The sequence below is a fragment of the Sinocyclocheilus rhinocerous genome, unplaced genomic scaffold (assembly GCF_001515625.1).
Source record: "Sinocyclocheilus rhinocerous isolate Xijiao unplaced genomic scaffold, SAMN03320098_v1.1 scaffold3600, whole genome shotgun sequence".
Lineage (NCBI taxonomy): Eukaryota > Metazoa > Chordata > Actinopteri > Cypriniformes > Cyprinidae > Sinocyclocheilus > Sinocyclocheilus rhinocerous.
In genome coordinates this window covers 129,805-141,331 of record NW_015626055.1, presented here as the reverse complement: position 1 = coordinate 141,331, position 11,527 = coordinate 129,805, and the positions used below count along the sequence as shown (strand labels likewise).

The 11,527-nt window shown below is 36.0% G+C and overlaps 1 protein-coding gene across 4 annotated transcripts in view; it reads right to left on the bottom strand.

The window, feature by feature from the left end:
• Positions 1–362: 362 nt before the first annotated feature.
• Positions 363–11,527, bottom strand: part of LOC107709836 (anion exchange protein 2-like) — a 30,028-nt gene continuing 18,863 nt past the window's right edge. For all 4 annotated transcript variants that reach the window (XM_016514483.1, XM_016514472.1, XM_016514463.1 and 1 more), the window contains 16 exons: positions 10,758–10,938; positions 10,500–10,635; positions 10,189–10,378; positions 9,994–10,099; positions 9,716–9,900; positions 8,305–8,521; positions 7,991–8,194; positions 7,742–7,890; positions 7,181–7,375; positions 6,642–6,854; positions 6,408–6,497; positions 5,152–5,318; positions 4,804–5,057; positions 3,350–3,519; positions 3,037–3,210; positions 363–1,889 (listed from right to left, as the gene is read on the bottom strand). In XM_016514483.1, the coding sequence (XP_016369969.1) occupies positions 1,809–1,889; positions 3,037–3,210; positions 3,350–3,519; positions 4,804–5,057; positions 5,152–5,318; positions 6,408–6,497; positions 6,642–6,854; positions 7,181–7,375; positions 7,742–7,890; positions 7,991–8,194; positions 8,305–8,521; positions 9,716–9,900; positions 9,994–10,099; positions 10,189–10,378; positions 10,500–10,635; positions 10,758–10,938 (2,712 nt within the window). In that variant the 3' untranslated portion in view covers positions 363–1,808. The remainder of the gene's footprint in view (positions 1,890–3,036; positions 3,211–3,349; positions 3,520–4,803; positions 5,058–5,151; positions 5,319–6,407; positions 6,498–6,641; positions 6,855–7,180; positions 7,376–7,741; positions 7,891–7,990; positions 8,195–8,304; positions 8,522–9,715; positions 9,901–9,993; positions 10,100–10,188; positions 10,379–10,499; positions 10,636–10,757; positions 10,939–11,527) is intronic.

Genomic DNA, 11,527 nt, shown 5'->3' with positions numbered 1-11,527 from the left:
TGGTGTTTTATTGTCAGTTTGTCCTGTCCTTGTAAAATATGCCATCATAGTACAGAGAACATAAATACTTTGTGCACTAGATGGAGGATACGTGGAGAATATCTACTCTGAAAAGTAAAATATATCCACCGGAGACTGATATATCTGGTAGTTTTTATAAACTGAGAATAACTTGGGAAAATATTGTAGTGGCATTACCATCTAATGATACTCATCTAACAATACAAGTCAATATGACAAAACATTATAGCACGTCAGTAAGATACACCAGCACAATTTCATTATTAATTGGATTTATGTGTGTAAAATTATGATTGTAATACATAAAAACAAAAGGTCTAGTGTTAAATCAGTTCCATTATTTTATTAGGTTTGGGCCTGTACTCTAAACATTTACAAAGCTAAAACAAAGACCATCATTGACATTCTACAGTAACATGTTAATAATCACAAAAATCTATTGTTGAACAGCTCTTTTTCTTTAATGCTTGCTATCTTCACTTGCTAAGGTCACTTTTTTCAACTTTGTGAAGCAACATAATATCTGAAAAAAGGCACTACTACAATATGTGAGATCGTAATGAAAACAATAAAATGAACTGTCAGTTTTTGCAGGGGAAAATACACATTTTGACATTACGCACACATAACAGATTAAATAACATCTTAGATGTAGTCCCTTCTTTATAAAAAGAATTGTCTGCAAGATCATCTTTTTGATTGGAATGTACATGAGACATATTTGGTATTTTTTTGCTTTAACAAATTTGATAGATTCTAGTTCTGTTCCCTTAAAAGACAAATATTCACCTATGAAGCTTGTTAATAAAAATAAACGGTAGTGCATTAAACGATCAAACCATTTTGTGTGCTCTGTGATATTTTAATCAACATTATTCATCATAACAGAGATTGTGTAAAACTTCACCTTTTGAACTCCATAAAACATTTTAAAATGACATTTCTCTCTTTCATTTTCTCTTAGACAAACTAGGTGAATGAAATCCACTATAATCGAATGACTCTGTATATTTATGTATTATTGTAACTATTAAGACTTCTTCTATGATTCTCTTAGTGTTCATGTTATATAAACACACAGGCCTCTTTGGTGCTCTGGTGAGAAAAATAGTTTCAAAACAGCTATGCAACAAATTTCAAAAGACCATATTCATAGATCAACATATATGTTTTCTTCTTCCAAATAAACTGGTGACTGCAACCAGTTTTTTGTTGCTATAGGCAATATTTATAGATATATCTTTTTTGAGTTGAATACAGCATAAATCTGTGTATTATTTCTGTTTAGCTACAAAAATATTAACCATATATAATTTGCAGTGATGTCATTCTGTACAGTTGTTCATTTTTAGGAGTACATTGTATGTCACCTCGCAATGAAATAAAACGAACTGACAAGCAGTAGAAAAGGCTTCATTTCAAATGTACCTTAAAGTGCTTCCTGTGTCATTTTGAGCTGACTGGATATCATAAATTCATTTAACCCTCCAAACCACACACATAGTAACGATAACATTTCAACTCTGATAAATAAACAGAAAAAAAAAATATTAATAGTACAGGTGACAAAGATTTCTTCACGCAACAGATACATAGTTGCTCAAGTGACATTGAGTAACCTCTTAATACTTGTACATATGTATAAATATAATGTTTACATAATTTAAGCAAAAACAAAATGGAGATAAAAACTGATTAATAAAAAAAAAAAACAGGCAGTACATCTGGACATCTCTGACTGAAAAGAAAGTCAGGCCAGCCCAGGTAGTGACAGGTGAGGAATGAGGTCATACTGGCATTTGCATCTCTGTATATTCGTCTTGGCCTTCTCTGTCATCCGATGACGGCTCTGCATCATCTGCGTCAAGCTGTCACATAGACAAAACGAACAACATTAAAGGCAATCAGCAAAATAAGATTTAATATTAGTCCTGAAAACAAGAGGCTACTGTACAGTGCAAAACTTTTTTCCCCCATTATTTTTCAAACTATATAGCCATAATATAAATTTAAATATACAGTTATAAATATACAGTTGAGGTCAAAAATTTACATCCCCCGTTTCAGAATTAGCAAAATGTTAATTATTTTACCAAAATAAGAGGGATCATACAAAATGCATGTTATTGTTTATTTAGTACTGACCTGAACAAGATATTTCACATAAAAAATGTTTACATATAGTCCACAAGAGAAAATAATAGTTGAATTTATAAAAATGACTCCATTCAAAAGTTTACATGATTCTTAATACTGTGTTGTTACCTGAATGATCCACAGCTGTTTTTTTGTTTTTGTTTTTTTTGTTTAGTGATAGTTGTTCATGAGTCCCTTGATTGTCCTGAACAGTTAAACTGCCTGCTGTTCTTCAGAAAAATCCTTCAGGTCCCACAAATTCTTTGGTTTTCCAGCATTTTTGTGTATTTGAATCCTTTCCAACAATGACTGTATGATTCTGAGATCCATCTTTTCGCACTGAGGACAACTGAGGGACTCAAATGCAACTATTACAGAAGGTTCAAATGCTCACTGATGCTCCAGAAGGAAAAACCATGCATTAAGAGCCTACATGTAAACTTTTGAAAAGAATGGAGACGTGTAAATTTTTCTTATTTTGCCTAAATATCATATTTTTTTTCATTTAGTACTGCCCTTCAGAGGCTACAGAAGATAGCTACGTGTTTCCCAGAAGACAAAATAAGTTACATTTACCCTGCTCTTTAAATTCAAAAAGTTTTCACCCCCGGCTCTTAATGCATGGTTTTTCCTTCTGGAGCATCAGTACTAAATAAACAATAACATGCATTTTGTATGATCCCTCTTATTTTGGTAAAATAATTAACATTTTGCAGATTCTGAAAGGGGGGTGTAAACTTTTGACCTCAACTGTATTTTAATCTTACTATAAATTTACACAACTGCATAAGATATAACTAAACGGGTAAAAAAAAAAACACTGTCAATACATCTACAAATATACATTTTCCTATCAACAAAAAGAAAAGAAACACTCACACATTGTATCTCGCGGCGAGTAAATATTCGGGACAGCAGGAACCTTCTGAATGGCACAGTGAGGACAAGAACAAACGGGAAGGCTAATGAGGCCGAGGTTGACATTACAGCCCACAGCACAGCCAGGCACACCAGCTGCAAACATGTGAACAGGTGCATGCGTAGAGTACGCACCTGAAATAGACAAGTCAAGGGTTAAAGCACAGCTAAATCTGAAGAGACAATTTGAGAATGGAGTTCCAGACATACTGTCATCTGATTATTGATTTAAGACTGGTGAATATTGTGCTTGGCTGAGTTCTCAATGACAAACCTTGCGGACATAGGTGTGGTCAGGATGGTACTTCGGTGGCATAAATAGCAGCATCATGCGTTCTGTTAGCTGGATCCCATTGAGAGACATCACTCCCATATAGAGGAATATACCAAACAACACAGCGATAGGAACCTGCCGCAAAACATCTCCAATCACAATGGACAGACCTTTGGAGGAAAGAGAGTTGATCTACTGTCAGTTCAAAACAACAAATGTGATCCTGGACCACAAAACCAGTCCTAAGTGTCAATTTTTCAAAACTGAGATTTTTGTACATCATCTGAAAGCGAAATAAATGAGCTGTATATAAGCTGCTGTACCATTGATGTATGGTTTGTTAGGATGGGACAATATCTGGCTGATATACAACTATTTGAAAATCTGGAATCTGATGTCCAAATGAAGTTCTTAGCAACGCATATTACTAATCAAAAATTAAGTTTGAATATATTTATGGTAGGAAATTTACAAAATATGGAACATGATTTTTACTTTACTTAATATCTTAATGATTTTTGGCATAAAAGAAAAATCGATAATTTTGACCCACAATGTATTTTTGGCTATTGCTACAAATATACCCCAGCGACTTAAGACTGGTTTTGTGGTCCAGGGTCACAAATATAAAGAAATTATAACTAATAACTCAACAAGCCATTCACTGAGGGTAGCATGTTAGAATTTATTTAGGGATGCAATGATATTAAAATGACCAATAAACCAATAATAATTTTTATGTTACGGCTAATAACCAATATTTTGGTTACTATTTTGAATTAAAAATAAAACATTAAAAACAGGGTTGCCAGGTTTTCACAACAAAACCTGCCCAATTGCTACTCAAAACTAGCCCAAGACTACCCCAACTGCGTTTTGAGGGGGTCCCCCGGTGAAAATCGGGTTCCATGGGGTAAAATACACGTTTTTTGGCAAGGTTTCCCTGGTAAAATCCGCATTGCAGGGGATAAATATCACTTTATTGGGGTTGCTTCAACCCGCGGCAACAGTGTTAAAGTAGCCCAATTCCACAGGAAAACCGCGGCCTTGGCAACACTGATTAAAAACCTAAACTAAAAACCTATCATTTTAATGAGTATTACAAGCAAATGTAGGCATTACAAAATTGTACATTTGCTAAAGTTAAAACTTAACATGTTCAATTATTTAAATTATTATTATTACTATAAAGTATTACTAATTGTAAAGTATAAGGAAAATTATTATTAGTAAGTATTATTTTTGTTATTAAAGTATTAAAATGTGAGCATTAGATAATGGCAAGGTAATGGAGAAATGGGAGAAATAGGTACATACAAATAAAAATCTAATATCAGTTTATATATTTCCAATATTGTCTGATAACAATAAACTATATCGGCTGCTAAACACTGTGGTGCAGATATAGGCCTACTGTAGATGATATTTATCATCCATAAAATTAAGCCACTCACCTACTAGAAGAGCCACCAGAAATCCTGTTACTCTCTGCTCTTTCACTTCCTGAATGCGTGGTTTGTCACCAGGTGCAACAGCTTTGCTCATCACTGTGAGGCTATTTGCATGAGTTACAGAACGAACTGTAGCACCGGTCAACCACGGCAGCCCAAACAGCGCTGAAACACCTCCCGCGACCACGATGATCAGCAGGTCCAAGTGAAACCCTGAACCCTTAACCAGCATCCTGTCCTTCTTGCTCACAATAAGCCTGTAAAGGAAAACTGAATCAATATAAATCCAGGAATAATATAATGGAGGTTATAGGTATGGTCAGAACAAGTTAGTGAATGCCCGTGACTCACGTGGTGATTTGAGTCTCCATGAAAATGAGGATGTAGACGAGCAGGGCAGGTAGAATGCTGGCAACCATCATCCAAATGGGGAACTGGCCATCAGAGCCCAGTGGGTGTATTAACCAACCACGCTTGTCAGGGCTGGTCACAGAGAAGCCATCAGGCACACTTAGTTTCTATATGGGGAGGAAAGAAGTTTAAAGATCACAAATTGTGTGGGAGTCATGTGTCAGGTGACTTCTGGGGATATGGAGTCATTTGCTATAAAGACATACAAATATTTTCCAGTCTTTAATCAGTGAATAAGCTTAGGGTAACTTACAACAGTTAAGGTATGGTCACATTAGACAAATATCACAGGCAAAAAAGGTCCATTGTCTATTGAAGCAAAGAAGTTACTTTCAAACCAAGTTTCTTTTTGTTGGTCAGCAAAGTGAATCAACATGTGAAATCTGTGTGGGGAAATCTTTCACCCTCACACAAAATACAGTTATGTGGATTCTTATTGAAATGACTGGATACCGTCTAAAACATTTACGGAACAACAGTAAATGTGACCACCCTTTTACAAAAAAGTACTGAGATGATACTTTAAAAAAAAATGGAATCCTTAAAAAGTACTGAAATATCTTGAATTCACTTTTCAAAATGTTGGAATGTACATGTAGGAAATAACATAGAAAAAGCAACAAAAAAAAAAGAATGACTAAATGACTTTTATAAATATTTGGTCTTAAAGGGATAGTTCACCAAAAATGAAAATTCTGTCATCATTTGTTCACCCTCCACTTGAACACTAAAGAAGATATTTTGAAGAATGTAGCTAACCTGACGGTAGCCTTTGACATTCATAGTATTTTTTTTTCCATAATATAAAAGTCAATGTCTACAATCAATTGTTTGGTTACCAGCATTCTTCAAAACGTCAAACAGGTTTGGAACTTGAGGGTAAGTAAATGACATAATTTCCATTTTTGTGTGAACTATCCTTTTAATTTGTGTTTGTTTTCTTTTTTGTTTTAATTATTTACCTTTTTTATGCATTTTTTCCATTTTCAGTCCCTATAATTTCCTCTAAAGTACTTCAGAAATGTCACATGTCTAAAAAACAGTAAGACTTAAGTAATTTTGAAATGTGTCATTTAAAATTTAGCTTGATGTACAATGAATTTGGGTGTTTGAGTGGAAAATGCTAAGAGAAAACCAGTTCTTAAATGATAGATTATACATGAATCAAATTATATAAACACATCTTCATGTCTCACCTGTGTGTAAGTGTCCTTAATGCTGTAGTCCAACAGAACCATGATGGAGATTGCAATAGGAACTCCAAAATCTCCAATAGCCCTTCGGAGCTGAGCAAAAGATAAGAGACATTATCACTATGGTCAATGCCACTTTATCACACAAAGATATTTGACAGTGCCATTAAAAACGTGTCCTATATGTTTATCTAGACATCATTGCGTAAATGGCACAAAACTGGGACACTGGCTTACCGTGCCAGGGAAAAAAGCGCTGTTCTTGAATTTACGCAGATAGAAGGCAATGAAGAAGGTGCCGGCCGTGAGCACCAGGGAGAGGAGAGCTGTGTTTGGCTGGTTTATGGTTTGAGAGGCATCTGGAGACCTGCCGTCACTTGTGGGTGTTGGTAAAGCAGTGTCATTTTCTTCTCGCCCACTGCAGCTTCTGAGAGGATGATCCATGAAGATCTGCACAGTACACAAGACTGTCTGAATATATGCTGATCACATTTAAATCTTTCATAAACATACACCACTAATTAAAATTTGGGGTGATTAAGATTTTTACATTTAATTAATTAATACTTTTATTCAGCAAAGATGCATTAAACTGACCAAAACATTCTCAACATTGATAATAATAAAATTATTCTTGAGCACCAGAGCAGCATATCTGAATGTTTTTTCACACCACTACTGTTTTACTGTATTTTTGATCAACTAAATGCAGCCTTAGTGAACATAAATATCAAAATTTTTGAACAGTAGCATAAACAACAAAAACATCTCAATACTTTGCCCAGCTTGAAGAAGGTCTCGTAGATGAAGATGAGAGAGATAAGGAAGGAGAAGATCTCTTGGGTGAAGCGTGACACAAATCGCACCAGGAAGCTCCCTTCAAAGGCCACCGTGAGAACTACAATGATGATCAACCAGATTCCAATCCACAAACGTCCTGTCAGATACTCGATTTCACTGGACCTACAGAACTGCAAACACATTGATTCATATTCAGTTTTCCTGCTATATTATTCCAGTCAAACAGTTCACATTTTAGTTGTGGGGTGAATTCACTAAACAGTTTTGCACGCAAAAAATTCAGTCTTCTTCACAAACCCAGGTTCTAAATGCATTGCAGTAGCACAGAAAAGTATTTGAATTTATTATATACTGTGATTTTCAGTTCAAAGATGCCTTTATATTCAAATTATGCTCAATATAGAATGTGCTTTATTCTCAAAAATCAGCGCTATTTGCATGCATTTTGTAAATTAAATAAACTACACTATTAGCAGGCACAATTTTAGTTTCTTAGTGAATCGTAGTATTTGTATTCATTTATCAGAAATACTAACTGAATAGAAGGACTCTTCAAACACTAGAAGGGGTCCAGAGAAGCCCACCACCAGCAGAGGTTGAGCCCCAAGCAGACAGAACAACATTCCCTGCACGGCAGTGGAAATAATCAGCTCGGACACACCTATCAAACCATCTGTCTTTTCACCTGGGGAGGAGAGAACGGATTTCATTAGGCAAAAGTTCCTTGTTTTAGATGCATCATTAAAACAGTGGCTTATATAGTAAAAAGAAGAGCTCTGACTAACCTAAAAGTCCTCCAAAGGTGATGGCAGGAGAAAGGGCAGCAAAGTAAATGAATATGACTGTGGCCATGCATTGAGGACTTAGGGAATCTTTAAAATCACTGATGTATTTGGGGTAGCGGCGCCGTGCATCTCGGATAACCCCGCCAAACAGCCGACCCGTCCTCCGAAGAGGATCGTCTTCAGGTTTCAGAGGAGGATGAAGAGCTGAAAACATTAAGAACGAATTAAAAAGGTAATTCAATACATTTATTTTGCATAAACAGTAAACTGATCTGTTCACTTTTGTATGCTGTATATGAGCGAGAGCCTTGTACCAATGTCCTCGGGGCTCTTGGGTTCCTTGGCCTGAAGTTTGACCTCTTGTTCATGTCTCTTGTGCAGTATCTCTTTTTGGAAGCGAGCGATAGAATGCAGCAGCTCATCTCCTCCAACCTCAGATGGAGGAAGCACAATACTGCAGTCCAGAAAGCTGTTGATGGCTGTAAGCAGGTCCTGCCGCTCATCTGCCAAATACGCCGCTTCATGGAAGTGCTGGAAGAGACGTTTGAAATACTGTTTATACTTCTGGCAATGCGGCAAAACAAATGTATAAAGATGTTTTCAAAGTCTTGCAGTAAAATTATCTTGTTTCAACGGTTTTTAGATATTTATACACTACCATTCAAAAGTTTTTTTTTTAGTTTTTTTTTAAGGTGCTGGAAGAGACGTTTGAAATACTGTTTATACTTCTGGCAATGCAGCAAAACAAATGTATAAAGATATGTTTTCAAAGTCTTGCAGTAAAATTATCTTGTTTCAACGGTTTTTAGATATTTATACACTACCATTCAAAAGTCTCTTATGTTCACCAAGACTGCATTTATTTGATCAACAATAAAGAATAAACAGCAATATTGTGAAGTATGTGGCCCTGGACCACAAAACCAGTCATAAGTAGCACTGGTATATTTGAAGCAATAGCCAACAATACATTGTATGGGTCAAAATGATAGATTTTTCTTTTATGGCAAAAAAAATCATTAGGATATTAAGTAAAGATCATGTTCCATGAAGATATTTTGACAACTTCCTACCGTATACCAAAACGTAGTTTTATTTAAAAATTTTCTCAATATTTTGATTTTTGGCACCCTCAGATTCCAGAGTTTCAAATAGTTTTATCGCGGCCAAATATTGTCCTATCCTGATAAACCGTACATCAACGGAAAGCTTATTTATTCAGGTGTATAAATCTCAATTTCACAATTGTGTCACAATTACGAGCAGTTTTGTGGTCCAGGGTCACATACTGTATTATTACAATTTCTAATAACTGTTTTCTATTTTAATATACTTTAAAATGTAACTTATTCCTGTGATGCAACGCTGAATTTTCAGCATCATTACTCCAGTCTTCAGTGTCACATGATCCTTCAGAAATCATTCTAATATGCTGATTTGGTGCTCAAGAAACATTTTTTATTATCAGTGCTGCTGTGTTGAATTTTTAAAGTATTTTTTGACATATAGAAAGTTCAGCAGCATTTATTTAAAACAGAATATTTTGTAACATTATAAATGTCTTTACTGTTACTTTTGATCAATTTAATGTTTCCTTACTCAATTTTTTTTTTTTTCCAAAAACAAAAATTGTACTCACTCCAAATCTTTGAACGGTAGTCTATATATCATAATATGACAGAACATTGATTTTGGGTGCACTATCTCTTATTCAATGAGACCTACTTTATCAGACATAAGTGTTGATATGGAGCGGCCGATTTGGTGGTAGTCAATGTTGGCATTGGGAGGGCCGAGCAACACGAAAAGAAAGCGCACTGGAATCGGCACTTCTAGAACTGACTCTAACAGAACCGCTTCTTGCAGTCTCACAAAGGCCATGGTGGGCTGGTCCAGGAAATCCACACTACCTGTGAAAATCGAGATCATCTGCATCATGGCTTCAACAGATGTAACGTGTCATGTGCTGACTGTTGTGAGTTAAATACGGACAGTTAACTGACCCACAAGGACAACGGTTGCTTCTGCATCCTCTGGAATCTTCTCAAGCAGCTTCAGCTCATGTTTAGATTTGGTCTTGTGCAAACCAAAAAACTGGGGTGTGTCTTTCTATGGAAACAGTGAGGGAAAGTTCTAATTGTCTATTTTACCATTCTTTGCCTCTTAAAAACGCACACAGACTTTAATGCACACAGCACCTCATTCCTATCTGAGTCGACACTAATGCGTGACTCAAAGTTACGTAGTCCTCCGATGAGCGGGTCTGTGGCAGGGGGCTCCGGTGCGGCGATATGGTTACTGCTATGGTAATGAGATATGAGAGAGCCAAGGCTGGTTGCTGAGATGTTCCTTTTAAATAAGCTGTGCTCCTTGCCGTCACTCGGATGACTGACAAACAGAAGAACAACAAAGCAGGAAGTTCAGCTGCATGATCCAAATGAGTAAGGTGTTCTTTAATAGGCAAGTAACTTGATTGATCTTTTTTGAGATGTGCAGTGGTGAAACTAACCTGTGTTTGAGGAGCAGGGCTCGGAGCACATTGGCTCTGTCCTGTGCTCTGATTTGATCTGAGATAATCATCTGCTCCACAACCTGATGAGCAATACCAGGCAGCGTCTTCTGGTCCAGATCCAACAACACTGCACCTGTAAAATGACCACCAATACATCAGACACACCAAAAAGCATTTTAAATGTGTAAGAAATCAGAGTAATTTAAACTAAAGTTAGCAATCAATTCACACATTGTATTTGTATTCCTCTCTCACCATGTGAAATGGTCTTGCGGAGCTCCAGCAAGCTGCGGAATGAGAGTGAAGCTACATGAGGTTTGCCCCAGCGCTCCGTCTCCTCCTCCACATCCTCCTCAAACTTTATCCAACGAGCTGTTTCCTTCCAGTGCATCTCCTGGTTCTTATCCATCAGTAACTCATTCAGCTCGACAAACACCTGAGAGAACACATACATTTATTATTTATGCGATCTTTCTTTCAAAGTTGTACATTTTTAGATCCAGTACAAGTCATTTGATGGAAAGCCGTCTGTTTATGCTAGAAGGAATTATGAGTTCATTGAGTCAGATTAGGTTCAGTAAACTTTCTTTCTATAAAATATAAAAGGCAAAAGAGTTTACAGCACCTCACAACCTTACGGAAGAAAAAATTAAGAAAAAAAACAAGAGTTCATGCATCATTGCAGGCAATGCTAAACACTTCATTTGAGGAAGCAGACCAGATTCAAATTAGTCTACATTTCATTGTGGATTATACCTGTAGTTTTTTGTTTTTTCTTTCAGTCAAGCCATCCAAAAATATCTGCAGATTTCAGCTGTTGGAATAAAACCTAATTTATTGTGTTTAAGTTGATGATGTCAGTAGAGCTGTTCAGTTATCTTAAAACTAATGTTAAGCATTTGAAGTTCTCTGAGACATTTCTAATAGGTTGTTAGAAAAGAGGTTTTTGTTTATTTATGAGTAACATCACCACTTGAAGAGACTTTAAATTACACATGTCATATGTGAATCCTAAATGTATTGTG